Below are 23,667 nucleotides of genomic sequence, written 5' to 3' on the forward strand. Positions count from 1 at the left end.
TTTCCTCATTTACATGCGTTTATTCTTTACTCTTTGTTTGGATAATGTATTTGTATAATTGCAAACGATTGAAAAGTAAGATATTTAAATTCTTTATAATTTAATTTTATTTATTTTTAAAATGGTTTATTTGGACAGAGTAATTAAAATATCTTAAATTTGAAATTTTCTAATTTAAATGCAATATTTAAATTTATCTTTTGATATAAGATTTTATTTTTAAAATATAATATTGAAAATTTTATAAAAACTATTAGACAAATTTTAATATTTAATAATTTAATTTTTTTTCACTGTATAATATATATACACACACACTTGTGTTTATATAAAGAGAATAGAATTATTTTTTTAATTTCAATTTTCGATTAATTTTATCATTTAAACAACTTATTTTAATTGAAAAATAAATAAATTCACCAAATAAATAAATTATTCTTTTAAATTATTGCATCCAAACATATTATTAGGGATGTGTTAGGTTTCTGATCCATTTTAAAAAAAATAGTCAATCTATTATCGTCCCATTTTTTTTTCTTTTTTGAGTCAAATATACCTTTAACATGTCTAACTCCTACAGTTGATCTAAAATTAAAATTAAACTTCATAAACAGACTATAAGAATTAGATTAATCTTGTAAGTGGGTCACTCACATGAATGGTTGCTAAATTATTTTCCAGCCACTGTGTTTGTCTTTTCTCCAAGTTTTGGATGCAAATCACACGGAAGAAGAAGAATATATTAAAAAAACATCATTTTACATTCCCCTTATCTTTAGCAACTTGTTGTGAAAACATAAAAATAAAAAAGTTTGGCGTTGAAATTAGACAAAGAATAGATCCTCTCTTTTGTGCAAATCTAAGTCTAGTGAAAAAATAATAATCAGAGGATGACCAGATCCAGATTACTGATCATTAATAAGAAACTCATATTTGTGGAATTTTATATATAATAGACCCTTATATTTTTTAATAGAAAATAAATTAGTGAATATAGATAAAGAAGAAATTGAATTAATTGATAATAAGTTATTATGAGTTTGGATTATTCTGATGATGATGATGAGAAGCATAATTGAGTTATACATATCTTGCATTAAAGATATTTGGCCCGGTAGAGAAAACAAAAAAGGGACAAGTGCAATTAATAAAATAAAGGAAAAAGGAATAAACTTTTGACGAAATAAACGTAATGTGGTGAAAATGATTTAAGGCATAGGAAGGGGAAAAGCAAGAGTGGTTTAAATTAAATGTAAATTTGGAGAGATGTTTTGTTTTGGTTGTCCTTTTATATGTTGTTTTCATATTTTTTCTTGTTTACTCGAAAAAGAAAAACTTTTTCCACAGTTCATGGACACATCCCTGTGCTGGGACATGATCCCACGCATACCAAAGAATAGGAATCCTCAGAACGCAACCACATTCTCTCTCTCTCTTTGTGTTCTACTAAAAAATAATTGATGTTGCTGAACTTTAGTGATTATATTATGAAAGGGTGATGAGTGTGGGGACAAAAACCACTATAAACACTTGGATCCTACATAAGCAAAAGAAGGAGGATAGAAGATACTGGTGATTGTGTAAGTCTAAGTGAAAGGGTTAATAGTAATAATAATAAGGTGGTGGAGGTGGTGGTGATTGTTTTGGTGATGAAGTGGGGGTACCCTTGTCTGGTGCCCTTATCAAATTATTAGTATTGGTGTCATGTCTTGCTCTCTTCACCTTGTTCTCCTTCTTTTGGTGCTCATTCTCAGGGTCATGTCAGCAGTAGGGGATCCACTTTTGGCAAAAAAAATTAAACACAAAATTTGGAATTGCATGCCTTGGCCTTCTTCATTATCTAAGAAACTAATCATCTCGTTTCAAGATATGCTTCAAGCATATCAGGACATGTTTTCGGGAAAAGCGAATCAATATTTTTGAAAGAGAAAGAGTGTAGTCCTATCTCACTCGCCCTTTATCAGACAAGCATGTTCTGCAATGGTGCTTCAGTGAGATTATTCAATCCTGCAACTGAGAGTCGTTTTGAATATATTCCTCCTCACTTTAACTCCACCCTCTCACCATTACAATCACCACTGATTCATTTAGCATTAGCATTTTCCTTTCATTTTCTATGCTTGTTCGCCTTAGAATAGACCCATCTTCACTTTTCGTAACATTAATGTTTTCTCCCTGCCAATCACTTTCATTTCTCTGTCACCATTACATATATCGGTTTAATTTCTTGATCAACCACCCCTTTTGAAAGAGTTCGTATGTTAACAAGTCTAATGAACAGAAGAAACACTTAAACAAATAAGGTGCTCTTTTGTGTTTAGTTAGGATTGTAGAATTGAAGCACTAACAGTCGCAAGCACATCACAAAAGGCAGTGGCATCTGTGGCCTACCCCACTTTCTGGTGAATGTATTGCCACGAAAAGGTAAACCTATAGCACATCACGTTCAAAAAAATATACAAAATCCTTAGTGCTGCCGAAACGTCAAACTCTGTCTCTCTCGTTGCTTCATAATTAATTTACTATATACATGTAATTTATTTTTTCATCCAATCACAAACCCCTTTTTCATATATAATCACTTCTGTAAACTTATGTAACTCACGTTAAAACTAGCACAAAAAATTAGACATGTAGAAAGGCACTCTTCTAATAAAGTACTATAAACTTTTAATTCTGTCCATTTAAAACGATAATCTATCTGTAGTTTGTCACCTACATGCAATGTTTTTATTCATTCTACAGAAAGAAGGAAACTGTACATACATATAAAATATATAGAATCACTGTACAACTTTCATTTCTTGTATAGTCAATTATTTATAACATTTGATTCTAGTAAATCTGCATATCATTCACTGACGTATTATTCTTTTGGAATGCAGCTACTCATTTTTTAGCAGAAAAATATTCGCTCCACGCAATTGATATGGACACCAAAAGAAATTTGTTGATCACTTAATCATTATGAGCAAATTTTCCTTTCAAAAGGTCAAAATAATATATTATACATGATGAAAAAGGGAGTTTCTGCTTAAATGGACTATCAAATTACTTTTTTGCCACGATTAAATTGGCCGTGAGAAAATCATCTGTATGAATATCATAAAATACAAAAAATCCTGTCCTGATTATGAATAAATAAACAGAATCTTATACCGGATTTTTTTCCCACTTTTTAAAGGCATAATTCGGAAAGATAGCTTTAATAACATATATGGGCACTTCTTTAGTGGTGGTTTATAAATAGGTTCAAGTGATTGCCATTAACAATGAGGAGGCAGGAAAGTAGGATCAGAGTAAAGGCTTTTTGAAAAGTTTGATCGAATATTAGAGTTGGGAAGGAAGAATTTTGCATTATGACAAGTGACAAGTGGGTTAGAATTAGAACTCTGACTTTGGATTTCGTTTCTGAAGATGTATCTAATCTTATATTAACCCTTGTAAAAACATACAGAATATTTTCAATTTAATATTAAAGAAAAAAAAGGCTACATCATAGAGGATTCAAATAAGCCTCATGAAAGAATAAAAGTCAGCAGAGAGAAAGAAAAAACTTAGGAAAAGGGGTGGAATTGATTAAAAAAGCAGAGAAAGTGCATTTGGGAAAAAAGGCATATAGAAGAAAGGAGACAAAGGACTTAAGAATACAATTCATGCGCACTAGCCACTAATAAGAGATGGTCCATGGGCCATGAAGAAGGTGAAAGTCAAATATTATCACATCTTTATATCAAAAGTAACTTAGGAATGCAACTGCAGACTCCTTTCAACTACAAAGGATGGTGGAACTTGTAAAACAATCTCTCCTTTTTTTCTCTTTTTCTTGTTTTTCAGTTTAATCATTTGCCTCGGTTGCACATTCCCCTATTTTTAAATTAGGCTTAGAACCTACAACAAGACAAAATTATAAATTGTTGTCTTTCCATATACCCAATTCAATAAGATGCAATTATATACATGTTTTTATTCTTTTCTAATTAAAATAGTTTTGATAAAATATTAGACAGACATCCTTAAATCTCAGGTCTTTTTAAGGTTTACCATATCCACTGTATATCAGTCACCAAAACTAGGTGGCTGGTATATGATTAAGTTGAAAAGTCAGACAATATTTGGGGTAGGAAGCACTCTATGCTTTTTACCTTTAGAGGTGGATGCAGATTTTCTTTTATGAAAGAAGCAGCCGGTTGAAGACCACATAACAATGCAAAAAGAAAACAAGAGAGACACTCAGTAATCATGCATATAAAAGGATAAACAGACGGATGAAAACTACACTTTAACTTCGAATCTCACCAACGCAGGCATAAAACTGACATTCAATAAAACTCAGGAACAAATTCATATCAACTTTAGAGATACGATCAACTATATATTTTCACAAAAAATATATTTATTTTTGTGCAAAAATAGTGATGTAAATTTGTAATTTCATTTTGCTGTATATATTTATTAATAATGGGCATAGAATTGATTTGCATCATAAATGCAGATGCTGTGATATATGCTGATAGATTATATAATTCAGCGGTATGGTATGTATGTTTGTTTTATGCTGGTGTCATAAATATGTATAGTATAACATAATAATTGATTACAAGTGATGATTAGTTGATGACAAACACAGGAACTTTAATTTTAGTGTGAAAAGCAAGGCAACAGTTAGAGATTCGTGAGCTGAGAGATCTTCCAACTGCAGATTCTCTTCCTTTTAACTTTCTTCATCAGAAAATTATGCAGATCGTTTGTTTCCACAGAAAATCTTAGCCATTTATATTCGGTGGGACAAAGAATGTATGTCTTTTTGGTCCCCTCAGATGCCACGAAAATGACACTGCCAAGAAGCTTGTACGAAACTCTATTAATAATAATAATATTAATAATACTATAGTAGTAATAATAATATACCTTAATTGTTTTGCCATGTGTTTGTGTATATATCATTTCATTTTTGTTAATAAAACAGACCAAAAGGATTTGTGGACGCAATTCGCTACACGTATCATGTGACCCTGTTCATCCTAGGCAGAAAAATATAGTGCCCAGTTAGTGGACAATCGTTTTTTATAGTGATATAGATTCCAAGGATAATGTAAATATCTCCATCATAATAATCTAATTGGTAATTTCACAAAAGTATATATTTTGGAGCTGGATATGAATTTCGTTATGATGTTATATTATAATTAATTAACAAAAATAGTCAAACCATTTACTTAGAATATTAAGCACTACAAATTAACCTCACCGAGCATTAAGAGGCCTTTGAATTAAAAAGAAGTAATTTTTCAAGTGGATAGCCTAATCTCATTATTTGGTATTGGATTTAGCAGTGATGAGGAAGTATATGTTTTTCACTAGCGTTTAACTAAAAGGTAAGCTTTTTTTTTTTTGCATGAAATAATAAAAAAAAACATGGATATGAAACATTTTGGAGTATAGTGATGTGGTTCAAGAGCTTAACGTCACATGTGTGTTTTGGTGTGCTTGTAATGTTTCACAAAAATGAAAAGAAGTAGTATTGTACGTGGTAATCAAAAATACTTACCAATACACAAAGATCCAAAATTCAAATACGTTCTTGCCCTTTAGTATGGGAAACTTAAGTGCAGAAATATTGGGCAGTTGCATTATTAAAATAATTTAGTGGGTGCTACCTGCCAGGGCACCAATATTTTACTTTTTACTTTCAAGGGTAGTCAAAGTCACACCCATATATTTTTATTAAAACATTATTTTTTGATAACTTTTACGAAAACGACATTCCATATATCATTAGAAATCACTTGCCTTTTCTATTATTTTATTTTTCAATAATTTGACTCAAAATAACCAAAAAGTGTTTGATTAAGCTAAATATTTTTTGTGAACACTAAAAAGAGTGTCTCCTTGGCTGTAATTGTAATTTTAGCGTGTTAAATGAAAAACCTAAATAGCTAAAAGAATTGTGTGGGTACAAAAGTGCCAACAAAGTTAAATATCTACATTGATGTCATGTGAAAATGACTATTCATGTTACTACCATACAATTATTTGCATAGAGGCTTCAGCAACAACAACTTGGCCTAACCCAAAAACATATATGCAGCAGCATTTTGACTGGAGAATGATATCTGTAATGAGAATTTATATGTAATGGTAATAAGATAAATTGATCAGAGGTGATAAAAAAGAGAAGAATGGCAATAATAATAATAAGAGTGTATAGAAGAAGAAAGAAAGGTGATGGATGTGTTGTGCCCCCTGGAGCAGTTAATTTGTGGCAGGACACTTGGAAGTTTTGATACATATGTTGTTGTTTGTTTGTGATGATGAAATCAATCTCCCTGTGGATCGTTATCAAACATTGTCCTACGAATCCTATGCTGCTCTTCTTTCTCTCTCACTCTCTCACGCTCAACAATTCATCCGATTGCTGTCAATCCCATCATCGCGGTTTCCCTCATCTGATTGAACATTATTATTAGCTGTATGTTCCCATTTGTTTTGTAATTCTCTTAACATGCATGCACCTCCACCTCAATTCATCTTTGGTGGACATGTGCAAAAAAGAAGAAAAGTAAAGACAAACCACATTCAACAGGATTACATTTCTGTTGCATGTGTTTAATTCATCCCACCCAACTTACACATATACTTTATTTAACTAATCCTTCCTTCTTCCTATAACGTAAATAACAAAAAAAGAAAAACCACTCACGTTAATTAGAACATTTCATATAGACTTTACCATGTTGACGATGGTATAGTCAATGGAGTCAAACAATGTTACTTATATTTATAGTAAAAGTGGTATGAAAATTGGAGAGGGTGTGTTGTAGTTTGGAGTGAGGAAGAAAAAGGAAAAGGTTGGAAGGTTAGGAACAAAAATGGACGTCAAATCCATAGCTTTTTTAGCTTTGGGTATGTGTGTGTGAGTTGGGGTGGGGTAAGAGAGAGAGAGTGTAAAAGGAAAGTTTGGTGATGGAGGATGCTTGTTGCTTCAAAACCATTGGCTTCATACCCTAAAAATATTGCGCTCATGAATGACATGTGTGCGGTCCTCCTTCATTCTATTCTACCCCAACACACCTTTCACCCTTTCTCCTTTTTCTTTTCATTTTTTCAACCAACTTTCTTTGAGGTTTTCTCATAAAGAACCCACTTCAAAAAAAAAAAACTTTTTTTTACAATTTCATGACATAAAAATCTAATCATACTCCCATATGTCTGCATCTTTTTTCATATAAATCCTTTTTTTTTTCTTGACTATAATTTATTAAAAATCCATAAAAAATCTTTGCCACATCTCTAACACGTTATCAAAGATAATAAAAACGAGTATCAATCTATGAGTTAATTTGGATTACTACAAGTTAAGCAAAATTTTATCCTTTTAAATTTAGGTCAAGTTAAATCCAACTCAATTAACTTGTGAGTTAAATGAGTTCGACAATCCTTTATTAATTTTTTTATAATTTTAATTATACTTATTTACTACATCTAAATTAATACTTTAATCAATATTTTAATATTTTTAAATAATAATTAAATAATTTATGTTTAATTAATTTCTTTTTAAGTTATATAAGATAAGACTCTAATGTTTAGTATTATTATTTTTATAATAATATTTGATAATGTAGATATTGATTATACAATTATAAAATAATAAAGTGAATCAATTTACTTTTAAATATAAATATAATATAAATTAAAAAAACATTTTTTAAGTGAGTTAAATCACTAATTTACCACTTTGTAATGAATGAGGTTGGTTATTACAAAAAATTTAACTTAAAAAAATATAATTTAAATTAAATTGACTCTTTTTTAGATTAATCCAAATTGATTTAATTTAACATCGCTATAGAGTATTGGAAACATTCCTACTTAATTACTTAAAAACATATAAAAATATATAAACGCGAGTTTTTCGTAGTAAAAAAATCATGAGAAAATAATGAAAAGCATGAGACTTTTTTCTCATTCTCCACTCTCAAAAGTTACGCAATAGTGGTAATACACATTGACTTGGACCTCTGACCAGTGTGAATGCTAGCCACCATTGACTCAACGAGTCCATTCCATTATCATAATTTGGAGACACTCATACGCATTATCTATAACTTTCTACATCACTCACTCAATTTTAGTGTAAGATTTTTCCAATTTATAAAATCTTTGTTACTGTTCATAATTTATGTCATACACCTTCTATCTCAGATGTTTAAGTGGACAAATATTTATTTTTGTGAAGATTTTTTCATACATCAGTGGGCAACAATAGCTTGTCTCGATTTAAAAATTAAAAGAAAAGGGTCTAATCTTACTTTAAACATTTTTTTATGAAAGGGTTGATTTGACTTTGGGTATTGGATTAGTGGGTAATAATAAACTCAACAACTTGATTAAAAAAAATAGAAAATTCTTTGGACTCTGAGTTGAATTCCACATTTTAAAAAATGGCATTATCATTTGAGTAAACGCAAGTTGTAAATCAGTAAAATAGCAGTAAAAAAGGAAAAAAAATAGCATCTCAATGCTTAAATGATGGCTCTAGCTAGGGATGCTTGTTAGATGTACTCATTAGGATTATGACTAGTATTAATAGAGTTTTACATGTCCACGATTCTATCATTTCGTAATTTTTTAAAGATTTTTTCACAAATAAGTCAAAGAGTTTTGTATAAATTAATTTATACAAATATCTCTAATATAACTTCTTCAAATTATTATTTTTAATATACACATATATTAATTATAAGTTATAAAAAATTAATGTATTCTTTTTTTTAATTATATACCGAATGTTACAACACCATTGCTTCTGTTATGGTCAAATGCCATAAAGCAATAAAGTGATTGGTAAAAGAAAGTTTTTAAACTTTATTATTAGTCGTAAAACCATTATTTTTAAAATTGGACTGGAATCATTAGTTTGACTTACTGGTCTTGCAGCTAATTTAAATGGGCACGGTGATTAATTAGTTAACCCTAAAAAATTCAGATTGTTGCTTCCTCCATGCTCCCTCTACCTCTTCAAATTCTTTAATTTTCAAAATTATCCTTAGGTTAAATATTAAAACTTTTTTACTTTTACCATGAATTTTTAATTTATTTTTCAAATCCTAATTTTAGGTTATTCATATTTGAAAATAAAAAAATTTGAGGAAGTACAGAAAGCATAACGTGGTGGTGGAGCGCTCAAAAATTCAAGTTTAAATAACCAATCAGTTTCTTCCAACACTATTAAAAAAATCAATATATTTGTACAAAAAGTAAGTGTTTAAAAAATATTTTGTTATTCATTAATACGGTTATTCATTTTCAAATATATATGATGATAAGATATTAACGATCTTGAACAGGTTGGAAATAAATATTGGAAATAAATAATTTAACTTTAATTTGTAAAACTCAAGTTTAAAATAAAATATATATACACATTTCAAAACAATTACAATTCTTCTAAAGTTATACTTGAGTACGATCACTAATATATAACTAAACATAAGTTTGAAATAACATTTTACTTTGAATGAATTCATATAATTTCTACATTAACGAAAGTTAATTTATAATTGGGTTTTTTTTTTCTTTAAAAAGTCTTATTTTCTTTTACTCTTGTGCTAGTATTTGAGCTAAATTTTGATTTGATTAGTTGAGAAAAACTAGTTTAACTTTCAATCAAAGTTTAAATATGCTTAATTATATTGTTATAATATAAATACTTGTGCTCTCCAACTCTCCTTTAGATATTGTTTAGAGTGCAAATCATTTTCAGATAAAAAAAAAGTATTTTTTGACGAAATATAGTTAAATGATTTGACTAAAGAATTTAGTTAAAATTGAATTGGTATATATATATATATATATATATATATATATATATATATATATACACACACGTGTGTGTGTATGTATAAAATTTAGGAATTTGAGAATACCCTTATGTATGACTTTATGGTAATTGAAAGATAAATATGAATTTACTAAACTTAATTGAATGTTGGATTATAATTTTCTTTTAAGTGGATGTTCGAAATTGAAGAAAATAATTAAATTACGACTTATGAAATTGTAAATGTTTTGAAGTCTACATTCAATGAAAATGAATGCTATATTGAGATTGGAAGTAAAAATATTGAATTGAAATAATTGGAACAAAATGTTTGACCAATTTAGGGTTCATGGAGACTAAGAAAGTTGCAGTTTTTCAAAAGATGCATGTGTCATCCAAGAAAAAAACAAAAATTGAGAACTTGCCACAAATTCACAATCAAAAACTAAATGATCTATTTTTCATTTAAAAAAAATGCAGTCTCCAAAATCTATTTTAAGAAGGATAGAAACTACTTTAGGAGAGAAGGAAGAGATATTTTAGTTTTGTTTTAAGATTTAGTTTTTAACTTTCATAACTCTTTATTTAAGTTAGTTATCACGCAGTTTTTAAAACAAATATGAGGATCATTTTATCAAAAATATATACTTTTATTAGTAAACAAAAAGTTGACTACTTTTAAAATTATAAAGATACGGTGGTTATTTTATTGAAAAAGTAATGAATGTGATTTATCATAAAATCATATGACTAAGTGTATGTTCTTGTCATAATCACAAATTAGGAACCGTTTATTTGACCCACAATTTCATAGGTAACAAATTCGATTTAAATATAATTTTCTTAGCTTTAGTGAGTTTAATCATGGGTTAACAAGTTGTTCGAAGACTGCTATATTTTTTAACAAAAAAAAAAAGTTTAGTATTTTCTTTATTTTACTGAATATTTGACTAATGTGTCAAAGATATTTGATGTTTGTTTATTATTAATGAATAGTTATGTAATTTATCCCCTCTTCGTTGTCTTATTAAAGTTATTTATAATTTTTTTATTAACTATTTAGTTTTAAAGTATAAATATATATATATATATATATATATATATATATATATGTATGTATATATATATTCTTATGATTAAATTCAATAAATATATATATATATATATATATATTATTAAATAAATATGTATATATAAACTATTAACGAATAAAAATAACATAAAGAACTAAAATAACCAATTTAATTGAGAATTTTTTCTGGTGTTAGTTTTTTTTAAAAATAGTTTATATAAAAATTAATTTCAAGTTATAGATTTTTTTTAAAGGGTGAGTTTGTACGGTAAAATGTTATGCAGTGTAAAGTAGAGTTGAACATTCAGTATACATAAATTAGTTTAAGGAATTCTAAAGTTTTCTTATGTCACATTTTCACAGTGTTCATCCAAACCGTTTGAAAAACATATATGTAAAATATATTTTAACATTAAATGAATTTTAATATTTGATAATTCAAATATGAATAATATAATAAATGTATTTCTTACTTCTTTATTTAAATCTATATTTATAATTATAGTGATTTATTTAAATATATGGTAAACGGTTCATCGTTTTATACATAGCTGACAAGATGTTTATATAATATAAGTTATATAAAAATTAATTTGAATTTGTAAATTATTTTAGAAAGGTTACTTTGTACTGGTACATTGATGTTGGGCCAAATAATCAGATACAAAATTAGGAAATGAAAAAACTTGTATTTTTTAAAAATAGTAAAAAGGTGTAAAATAAACGTTGAAGGAATAAAAGAAATATATTGTAACAGGAGGTAAGTGGAGTGCGGAAGGTGGGGCAGAGAAAGTAAGTGGAGGCAGCATCTCTCTCTCTCTCTCTCTCTTTACTGTGAGAAAAGAAAAGCAACAATAAACATGATCATGAAGACCACCACGATGCAGACATTTGATACTCAAAAAAATCTCATAGCCTCCTCTACTCTGTTTAATTATTTATATTACTATGTATTTACGGTTCCGAATATATTAATCTAATATTATTCATTAATTAAATATTCAAGATTAATGTTTTTTAATATACACTTTTCCAATAGAGATATCTGTAAACGGTGTTTAAAAATTAGAGGTTTAATGTCATAATAATATCTATCGTTTCTATGAAAAAAAACTTGTGTTCTTGATAAATCTTACTTTTATTTGATTATTCAAACCGATAAGAATCATTAGATGATGGTTAATTGTTGTATTGAATGAAGCGATATTATTCTTAGATTAATTAAAAATTAATATCTTGATTTAATATATCCATTAATGTTATTATCAGTTTAGTCCGTCATTTCATATCAGGCATACTTAAATAATAAGTTTTTGTACGAATATACCCAACCATTAAGAGGAAAAAGTGATGGAAATCCATTCCAAAGATCAACAGAATCGTCTAACATAAAATTTGTCTAATTCATACTGGTAATTTAGTACCATTAATTATTTCCCTTTAATTAACTAAATAAGTATATAACACTCTAATCTCGCGTCTATATCTAATTTGTACGTGTATCTAATAACCATCGTAGAAAATAACATTTCGTGTGAATAATTACTTACAAGTTAGTTGAAAAAAATCATGTAAACATGAGAGAGACCCAAGAAAACTAAGAACATGAATAAAAAAACTAGTAATAAAAATCATTAAAATAATTGAGAAAAAAAAAAGCGAATGAGTGCAAAGAAAAGAAGGGAGGAAATTCATGTAAATGAGAAGACTGAAAAAATTAATTTAAATACATGGGCAAAAGAGGCGTACCAATTATTGTGTTGAAAAAAAAACTATTAAAATAAGTATGACACGTAATGAAAACGAGTAGAAATAAATCATCAATGAGAATAAATAATTCAACAATTTATTATGGATAATATTTTTTTCAGTTTTTTTTTTAATTCATGGACTGTAGACATTATTATACAATTTATTATTATTGAAATGCATTATTAATATATAATATATATGATTGCACTACTATAATACAACATATAAAATAATATACTTTTAAATGAATATTAGTTGATGTAAGAATTTTATCGTTGATATAAATATAAGTTATTAAATTCGGATGTCATATTTATTAAAGTTAAATATTTTGTTTTCACATGCAATAGCGCCTAACGGAAGTGCAGAACCTAACTGAACGGTTATTCATAGGTCATCATATCGCAAACAAATTGACTAATTAACTATTTTTCTACCTTAGTTACAGGTTTTAATTGCAGTGTTTTTTTAGAAAGAAAAGAAAATAAGTTATAATTATTTTTGAAGTAGATATCAGTGAAGAAGAAAATAGTGATGCTTTTAATCAACGACTAATTAAATCTGTAGTTTAATGAATATGGTTAGAAAACAAATGAATTAAATCAACTTGAAGTTAGCTAAACTTTGTCGCATTAAATATATATGCGTATATATATATATATATATATATATATATATATATATATATATATATATATATATATATATATATATATATATATATATATATATATATATATATATATATATATATATATAGTTTACGAACTAAATATTATAATTGCCAAAGTTGTTACTGTAAGCATTAGATTTGTTAATGAAAAATGTGAGGTTCAATTTTATTTATGGTGTGTTTATTTATGTAGATGAAAACTTTGTAACCACACAAATATAAAAAGAGTTAAAAAAATTGAGACAAAAAATTATAAAAAAATAAGACAAAATTCTTTATTTATAGAGAAAAGTTACACTTTCTTTAACTTTTATATTAATTTGTACTAAAAAGAAATATCATAACTATTAAATAAATAAATTTAACTGATTAAAATTAAATAGAATATAATAAATCAAATTATGATTATAATAAAATAAATTATTCATTAAAAGATTTTTTAATCTATTAAAATCATCTAATTATTTATTAATTTATAGAAACTTTTATCTAAAATTTCTTAGAAGGTAGGTAAAATTAAATTTATGATGGAGTTTGATAATACATAGATGCATTTAATTTTCAGTGAAAATAATGTTACTTAATCCTTGGTTTGTTAATGGTAAGCAGCGTTACGCTAATATTTATAGAAGCTCTGCAAGCTAAACGCAAAATTACGAGTCCCCACTCTACACACTGAGTTGAGAACACGACACAACACAAAAGCCCTTTTCAAAATTTGCATTCCCAAAATAAAAGGAGAAAAAATCTCTCGTTAATGTTTTTCCCCAAAAAGGAAACTCCATCTTCGCCCAATTCCACTCAATCTCGCTCCCTCCGATGCCCACGCCCGTCGCAGCGGCGCGTCAATGCCTAACCGCCGACGCCGCCCGCGCCCTCGACGAGGCCGTCTCCGTCGCACGCCGACGGGGCCACGCCCAGACCACCTCTCTACACGCTGTCTCCGCCCTCCTCTCCCTCCCATCCTCCTCCCTCCTCCGCGACGCCTGCTCACGCGCCCGAAACTGCGCGTACTCCCCACGCCTGCAGTTCAAGGCCCTCGACCTCTGCCTCTCCGTCTCACTCGACCGCGCGCCGTCGTCGCACAGCCACCTCTCTTCCGACCATGATCCCCCCGTCTCCAACTCCCTCATGGCCGCCATCAAACGCTCACAGGCCAACCAGCGGCGCCACCCTGATAACTTCCACTTCTATCACCACCAACAAACTCACCATAACCTGAACTTAAACCAAAACCACCAACAACCCTTTTCTGTTTCTTCCGTCAAAGTAGAGCTTCAGCATTTGATTCTGTCAATCCTGGACGACCCCGTCGTGAGCCGGGTCTTCGCCGAAGCGGGTTTCCGGAGCTCCGACATCAAACTCGCCATCCTCCGCCCTCTGCGCCCTCGCGGGCCACCGATTTTCCTCTGCAATTTATCCGAGCCGCCGCGGCGGTTTCCTTTCTTCTTCGGCGGGGAAGACGGTGGCGGCGAGAATTACCGGCGAATCGGGGAGGTTCTGGTTCGGAGCCGGGGGCGGAACCCGCTGCTTCTTGGAGCGTGCGCCGGCGACGCTCTCCGGAGCTTTGTGGAGGCTGTGGAGAAACGGAGGGAGGGTGTTCTGCCGGTGGAGCTATCGGGGCTGAAGGTGGTTTGCATTGCGGATGAGGTAGCTCGTGGGGATGCGGAGGGTGTGGGGAAGCGCGTGAGGGAGATTGGGAGCTTGGCAGAGCAGTGTGTGGGACCTGGTGTTGTTGTGAGTTTCGGGGACTTGAAGGGTTTTGTGAGCGACGAAGAAGGTGGCGGTGAGGGTTTGAGGGGTGTGGTTGGGGAATTGGCGAAGCTGTTGCAGGTTCATTATGATAAGTTTTGGTTAATGGGTGCTGCTGCGAGTTATGAGAGTTACTTGAAATTCGTGGGGAAGTTTCCTTGCATAGAGAAAGAGTGGGATTTGCAGCTTCTGCCTATCACCTCTGTCAAGCCTTCTGAATCCTATCACCGCCCCAGGTCCAGGTAAAACGTGCTTTTTTAAATATTATAATTATTATTAATATTATTCCATTTCTTGAACTTTGATGTCGCATTTTTTTTATCAGCAATAAAAAAAAATGAAAGGGGACAATATATAAAAAAGATTAAAAGAAAAGATGTGCATGTGTTGATCACTTTTTTAATTTTTTATGTTTAATATTCAGCAAAGTTTTAAGTTCGAGGGGTCTGTTAACGTCAACGTGTGTCAAGTTTGTTTATTTATTATTCTTTTTCACGGGATAAGTTTTATTAATTTGACTCTGAAGTGTTTTTCCATACATACTGGCAAGTGGCTGGATTGAGTTGTGATGGGTTCGGGTTGCAAGTATTGGAGACTTGATTGTGTATGGAAAAAACCTGATTGTATGGAAGTAACTTACTTTTGAGTAATTAGTGTGGTCAAAAATCAATTATACTCCTTGGAATCATATGCGTAAAAAAGTATTTTTAAAACGTTATTGTTGGCATTTTAAAGCCTTTTGGGTCAAAAAGTTTGGATTGGTTTGTTCTGGACTTGAAGTAAGAGGTGTTAGGTGATAGTTTTACTGTTATTTTGAATGACGAAGTGGATCTGGATTTTTCACGCAGTGATTAGTTTTCTGCATGTTTTGTCTAAACTGTAATTTTTTGTTTTACAGCTTAATGGATTCATTTGTGCCATTTGGTGGCTTTTTTTCGTCACAGTCTGATTTGAAAGGTCCACCTAATGGATCGTTTTATTGTGTTCCGCACTGTCATCAGTGTGGTGAAAGGTGTGAACATGATGTTCTTGGTGCTTCCAAGGAAAGGCTTTCTGCTTCTTCAGCTGCCGATTCTCATCATTCTAGCTTGCCTCCGTGGTTACAGATCGCAGAATTTGGCACATCAAAGGGATTGAATGTTAAGGTGTGTACCATTCAGATACGTCAATCTGATTCATTATAAATTTATTTGTATAATCTGCACAGATAGGGCATTTAAAAAAACATGAGTTTGGTTATTTACCAACATCGAAAAGGAGAAAATTTAAAACAAACTAGATTTAACGTCAAGCTATAGCCAGGGGTGTGGAATTGCGAGCAAGTTAGAATGGGGAGATGGACCTCTTTTGTATTGTGAATTTTCAAATTACTTTTTCCCGCTAAAAAAATGTTGTACACAATTATCGTAAACCCTAAGCTTGTGCAATTATTGAAATTACAAGCTTTTTGTTTATTTAAAATAATTGGTCAGTCTAGTAACATCTGCTTAAATTTAATGTTTCAAAAGCCTTAAAACCCCTTTGACCAGCTCTTTTTAAGTTGTCCGGGTGTGTGGTATTAATAGCTGATCAATAAAAATCGAAACGTTGTTTTTGTATCAAATATTTCATGCTGTGATTTTTTGTTTCAAGGATGTCAAATGACTGGTTACACAAAAAAACAGTAACTACTTTTGCTTTGCTGGGCTGACGAGTAAATTTTTTATAAGTATTCCACTGATGAAGTGTTTAAGATGGGTTGATTATTTTTCTCTACAGTTGGGGTGAGTATCTGATAACTTGTTTAAAATGGGAATTGATATTTTTTTCACAGGAACGGAAATGAGACTAAACAAGCATTTGTATGTTTACTTACTGATCCTGATTGTGTTTAAAATGAAATGGCTCACATTTGCTACTATAACCGTATTGTACTTTGTTTGATGTCTCTCTCGGCCTTTGGGCTAAGTTCAAGTGTAGTATCGGTCTGTTATATCTGATAGGTGGACTATTGGTTCACGTGATATTAAATTAATTGAAAAAATAACCGTATTGCATTATAGTCTCTTCTATTCCCTCGTTTTGCATTGGTAGTTAATAAGTTAGCACATCTCCTAAGAGACATCCTTGCAGATCACTCTTCGAATGCAGCTGTAGTTCTGTTGATTGTATTGTAAAACATCTGGAATTGATTTATGCTTTATCAATGAAGTCCTTTTTGTTTTGTTTGTGTAAAAACCACTTTTCTTTCATTCAGTGCAGACCAAAGATAATGACGTTTTGCTCGATAGTAGTGAATCGGGGCCACTGCGTAAGAACTTAGACAAGTTATCCCAGCATCTGCACCAGCAAGATGCAAATACCTTTCCAACTGTTGTGGGGTTTCAGTGCGGTGCTGACAAGAAAAAGGAAGATGCTGACAATTACAGCAGCAAAATGACAGACAAATCACCCAGTGACTACATCAATCTCAACTCCCATGTACCAGTTGGCATGCAAATGATGCCTGCGTCACACTCAAGTAGTCCTTTTCCTGCAGTTTTCAAGGCAAAGCAGGAGAAATATACTTCAAAACATGCTGAGATATTTCAGAAAGTGGAAGATCACGAGTCAGGTGATCTAAGATCGTGCAACATGTCCAATTCAAGCGTGTGTGATGGAAGTCAAATGTCTCCCACATCTGTAACTTCTGTAACCACAGACCTCGGGTTAGGAATATGCTCTTCTCCTACCAGCAATAAGCTAAAAAAACCTCCTGTTCAATACACAATGGAGCCTCCAAAGGAAATCCCAAGTCTGTTTTCTTCAAACTTAAATTTGGCTGATGGGAATATCTTGAAGCATCCATCGCAGTCTTCCTCCTGCTTAAGTTTTGACTATTGTGGACTAGTCGACGCAAAAAATCCCAAATTTCTTTTTGAAGCTCTTTCCAAGGAGGTAACCTGGCAAGACGAAGCTTTACAGGCTATCATCAAAACAATAGTTTGCAGCTCAACAAAAAGGGTCAAACACCGTGGAGTAAATCAGCCTGGAGACAGCTGGATGAATTTTGTTGGACCTGACAGACTTGGTAAAAAGAAAATTGCCGTTTCTCTAGCCGAGTTATTGTATGGCAGCCGGGAAAGCTTTATTTTTGTGGATCTAAGTTCTGAAGAAATGAAAGGATGCAATGCGAAATTCAGAGGGAAAACTACCCTTGATTTTATTGTAGGGGAGTGTTGCAAGAAACCCTTGTCTGTGGTTTTGCTTGAAAACGTAGACAAGGCTGATATTCTAGCTCAAAAAAGTTTGTCTCAAGCCATCAAGACAGGAAAAATAACAGACTCGCATGGAAGAGAAGTTAGTGTAAACAATACTGTGTTTGTTTTATCTTTCTCAGATTACCAAAATAGTTGCATTTCAAATGGTGAACCTTCCAACTATTCTGAGGAAAGAATACTGAAGGCAAAGAGGGGAGGTATCAAGCTACGCGTTAAACATGTGCTTGGAGACCACAGAAGCCAAAGCATCGGTGTCACTAACAATTCAATGGATGCCATTCCTAATCTAAATTTCCTAAACAAACGTAAGTTGATTGGTGACAAAGAATTTCATGATCAAGATATACCCTCTGATACAGCTAAAAGGGCACATACATCAGGCTGGCAGTTAGATTTGAATCTCCCAGCCGAAGAAAATGAACAGAAACTAACCAATGAAAAAAACCCCGAACATGTGACAACCGAAAACCAAAGCCTTTGGTTGCAAAATTTGTGTGATCTGGTTGATGAAACAGTTGTTTTTAAACCTTATGATTTTGATGCACTTGCGGATAGATTGTTGAATGTGATCAGAGGTAACTTCAAAAAGATTCTTGGATCTGAGTGTGTATTACAGATCCAGACAGAAGTGATGGACCAATTGCTTAAAGCTCAATATGTCTCGGACAGGGATTCGGAGGTGGAGAACTGGGTGGAGGAAGTTCTATGTGGAGGGTTTACAGAAATACAGAGAAGGTACAACCTCACTGCTGGTTCTATTGTAAAACTTGCTACGTATCCAGAACAAGCTCCTGGTGTACACCTTCCCCCAAGGATAATTTTAGATTGAATTCCAAACACCAAATGTTGTCTGTTTCTGCATGGATGTATAATTTAGCTGTAGCATATAGTAAAAACTAATTTAGCCTTCAATCCTATTATTTTGTTGGGTTTGTTTGTCTAGGTTTTAATTGTGTATAATATGTAATCTGCAGCTAGTGCTTTGTGTGATTATCCTTTGCATATTTAAATCAAATGCCTTCTTTGTTTTCCTTCTAAGCTGTTAGCTGGTCTAATTGATTAATAAATATACTAACCAATCCGTTTAGACCCGAAAATGTATGTCTTTACCAGTTCTAATAAATGAAATTATGCATTTTTAGAGAATGTGTGAATATAATTATTAATAAGAAAACTAGCAGTTAAATTTTTAACTATAATTTATTGTTCATGTATGTATTTATTGCATACATTCAATCATTGATTCTCAGTACTCATCTTTTAATCTATATTTTTTAAAGGAAATTACTTTTTAAAACATGGAAAGGAGAAAAAAGAAAGAAAATTTCTCATCCGGCACCATCCAACAAAAGCAACCCCAAAAGCTTGGGAACAGAAAGGGCTAAATTTAGAACTTGTAGAGTGAAAAACCCTGACAATTCTCTTTGGTCGACTACTTAAGAATTTTATTTTATTAATTTGTTTTTGTTAAATATATTATATATTAAAAAAGTAAACTTTAGATGTGACTGGAGAAGAGTACTTACAATACTTATGGTATTCTGTACGATTTTCAAATCCTTGATAACATATATCTAACTTTTAACCTAGACATGAATAAAAATTATGTGACAGATGTGCCTTGGCTCATTAATCTAAACTTAATAGGTTAATAAAAAAGTTTTCTCTATAAGTTGACATATTTAGATAAAGGTAAACAATAGTATATTGTCACCGATGTATTTTTTCTTTTTTATTTCTTGAAATATTACTTTAATATGCATCAACGTTTGACTTTTTTAGCTTGTTTAAAAGTGAACTTACTGAGTCGTTTAAAGATGGTATTACAGAATAAAGTTTTAAATAAGTTTTTGAATTAGATCATATCAGTTCTTGTTTTTTACTAGGAAAATTGGACCAAACTTCTATTGTAGAAAAAAGAAAAGTTGGGCTTATATGGACTCTCACCGGAAATTCGAGATCCGTAAGAGAAGATTATTTTGCACACAGACTCTTGTCAGTGCCATATCAACTAATAAGTGTATATATGAAGAGAGTCAAAAAGATTTATAAATATGTTTGCAAATCTTATATTTTATGGTTTTAATTGTATTATCAAGTGAAAAATGATTACGTTATATAATGAATTAGTGGTCATTAAAGAATATGTTTTAAGGAGATATGGGGGATGTGGTTTTAGTTTAAATGTAATATGTATGTATTAAGGCTTTGTTTCACTTGGAAAAGATGATTAGGGGTAGGATGAGTGGATAGATTTGACGAGGGTAAATTTTTTTGTTGTTTATTTGAGTGGCTTTAAAGCTAAGTGAGAGTGAATTTGTAAGTAAAGTTTGTGAGAATTAATGTAGGATTTGATTGATATGACAGATAAAAAAAATTTGTTTAATTAGTAAAAATTGAATATTATCAAAATGTCTCTAGTTATTAAAGTAATATAAAATAATAATTGTTAATGTTATATTTAATTGTAAAAATATTTATAAAGAAAAAAAAATTAACAATAATTATTAAAAATAACTTTAAAAATGTAAAAAAATATTATAATTTAGTAAAGCGATTTTTTTTAAATTTAATATCTTTAAGTTATAATTTGATTTGTTTTTGAAGTAAGATTGATTCAAAAATTTTCAAATGCAATGCCAAGTAGCTTCCCCACACCAATTAAACAAAATAGATTTTAGTTTTGTATTAAAGTTTAAAATTTAAAAATATATTTAACCTATAAATTTATCTTATTTGATTTATAATATTATTATTATTATTATATATATATATATATATATATATATATATATATATATATATATATATATATATATATATATATATATATATATATATATATATATATATATATAAAAGGATTTGGATTGATTGTGTAATGAAAGGAAGTTGAAGAGATATAAATGGGACATCTTCTCTCCTAACATGAGAAGGATGAAGAAATTATAAGAAGGACATTGCCTTCAATTCACCCCAAATCAACTCGTATGAACGAGTGATACAAAATCCGATATCTCGTAAATCTATACTATTTTGTCTTCGCAAATCCTCGAAAGTAAACACCACTTATCTCTCAAATCAGTCTTTCTTTTTCCTTCTAAATAATACAATCCTCAAAAGTGAACACAGCCTAAATGATAAAATATATAGATGAAATATTTAAACTTTTATTATGACTATAAGGTAATAAAAGATCAATGGGACACCAACCACTTGTTATAAGAGATAACCAAATTTTAATTTATATTTATTGATCGACAATCAAGAAAAATTAAAAAGTTAAAGAAGATTTATCATTATTTTAAATTAGAAAATAAAAAATAAAAATAAAAATAAAAGTTTATAATAAAAAATTAAGCAAGAATTTTTCATTCAAGAAAATTATTCAAATTTCAAAAACTATTCTAAATACGAAAGTTTAAAAGAAAACCTTTTGTATTATACACTTTACTCTCAAAAGTCCAATTACTAATAATATTCATCCAATAAACCTCTTAAAAAATTCACGTCTGAAAATCTCTAATTATAAAAATTATAAAAAAACAGTTATAAAGCCTAATACAAAAAAAAAAACTGCAAGGCATGGTATTAAACAAAAATACAAATTCTTTTTGTCTTCCATCTATGATTTCATCACTAAAAACTAAATGTATGTTTATGAAATTATACTGGAGTATGAGTGTTACCTTTTAGGATCAAAGTTAAAGGATAATTTGGTGATAAGTTACACTTTATATCGTAAGTATTACTCTTAAATATAATCTTCCACAAGTTATATGATAATATGATTTGTAAGTTTTTAATTGATATTTTTTATAATTTCTTTTTTTGTAAAATTGAATGTATTTGATTATTGTAGCAAAATGTTTCACATGATTTATATAAACTATTTATTTATTATTATTATTACAAACTTACCATATTTATTTATAATTATTCTATAACTATTATTATTGTAGGTTGACATATAAGTGAAAAACAAATCACGTTCAGAATAATTTTACTGAGAAATGTCAATTATAACTTTTTGGTTGACATATTTTTTGGTTTATTATCATATTTATAATAATTTATTGCAAATAATAGCAATAATTGTTGTTAAGTTACCTTAAATACTAACATAATAAAAATTAATTAAATCTGATGTCATGTTTTATATTTACTAGAATAATACAATAAGGCTTTTTACTGTTGCTGTAGAAGATTTCATTCTGTTAACTGATATTTTAAAATGATTTTTTTCAAACTTAAGAAAAATATATTATACCAAAATTGTCAAAATTGAATTGACTCCACCCAATAGGGCAAGTTGGACAATCCAACTTTAACTTAAAAAAGGAACTAAGTGCATATGAGTTGAAAATATTGCCTTTCTATTACTGTTTATTATTTTTTTTGAAAAGTTTATATAAATGTAAATTTAGAAATATATTATTTTGATATCAATCAACATATCCTACTCTCCCAGTAATTACAAATAAATTCATCATGATCAGAATTATTCAAATTCAATGATGAAAATCTGTACATTAATTCAATATGATATAAATATAGATAAATACTTTATTTTTTTATTTTTAAATGGTATGAGTGTCTATTTAATTTAATTGTTTAAATTGAGTATAAAAGAGTTTCATTTTTTTATATTCATTTTAATACTCGTTCGCATATCCATCATATTTTTAATTAGTAAAACATATTAATGTATTAGGAAAAATAGTAAACTCATTAATTTTTTTGTAACTTATTTTTAACACAAATATCATATTTTTTTTTATTTTTTAATTATTTAAATTTTATTTAATCGATATTTGATATTTATATAATTATAATTATTTTTTTATATTAAGTATGTAAAAAATAAAATGTATTTCCTTTTAAAGTTGAATATTGAATAGTATCATATTTTATTTGTTGTAATTTTTATTTTTATAAAAGATATTTAATTAATATTTAAAATAAAAAAATTTATTTTTTGTTAAAAATAAAAATGACAAAAATTGTATATCCATTAAATTAAATGTAAATGATTTTTATCATCAATATTTTTCCTACATCGATCATATTAAAATAATGATTTTTAATATAATTTTTTTCCTGTTGTAACAAATGTTCAATGTTTTCCCTTTCTTTTTGTTGACTTAATGTAAATAACAATTTAATAGCACTTTTCATCTCCATACTCATTATTATTGTTCAATGTTTTTTCTCTTGTTGGCTAGTAGTTTCTATATTTTCTTAAAAATTTAAGAAAATATTTTTCATTATATAAACATCGTAGTTAGAGGATGAGGAGTTAATATAATCATTCATTTATTTTAAGCGTTTATTATTCAACATTAATGTTGAT

General features: G+C 29.6%; 1 protein-coding gene and 1 pseudogene across 1 annotated transcript; both read left to right on the forward strand.

The window, feature by feature from the left end:
• The first annotated feature begins 13,952 nt into the window (after positions 1–13,952).
• Positions 13,953–19,352, forward strand: LOC108329298 (protein SMAX1-LIKE 6). Its single transcript, XM_017563451.2, has 3 exons — positions 13,953–15,317; positions 15,974–16,220; positions 17,317–19,352. The coding sequence occupies exons 1-3, from the start codon at positions 14,143–14,145 to the stop codon at positions 19,141–19,143; spliced, it is 3,249 nt and encodes a 1,082-aa protein (XP_017418940.2). The 5' UTR covers positions 13,953–14,142; the 3' UTR covers positions 19,144–19,352.
• LOC128195692 (U2 spliceosomal RNA) lies at positions 16,998–17,107 on the forward strand (annotated as a pseudogene).
• Positions 19,353–23,667: the final 4,315 nt, after the last annotated feature.

This window comes from Vigna angularis, chromosome 2 (genome assembly GCF_016808095.1).
Source record: "Vigna angularis cultivar LongXiaoDou No.4 chromosome 2, ASM1680809v1, whole genome shotgun sequence".
Classification (NCBI taxonomy): Eukaryota; Viridiplantae; Streptophyta; class Magnoliopsida; order Fabales; family Fabaceae; genus Vigna; species Vigna angularis.

Bases quoted from the DNA above. Each gene is read 5' to 3' on its own strand.
- LOC108329298 (XM_017563451.2), top strand. From the start codon at position 14,143: ATGCCCACGCCCGTCGCAGCGGCGCGTCAATGCCTAACCGCCGACGCC. The intron at 15,318-15,973 runs GTAAAACGTGCT...TTTGTTTTACAG, and splicing joins TATCACCGCCCCAGGTCCAG to CTTAATGGATTCATTTGTGC. The intron at 16,221-17,316 runs GTGTGTACCATT...CATTCAGTGCAG, and splicing joins CAAAGGGATTGAATGTTAAG to ACCAAAGATAATGACGTTTT.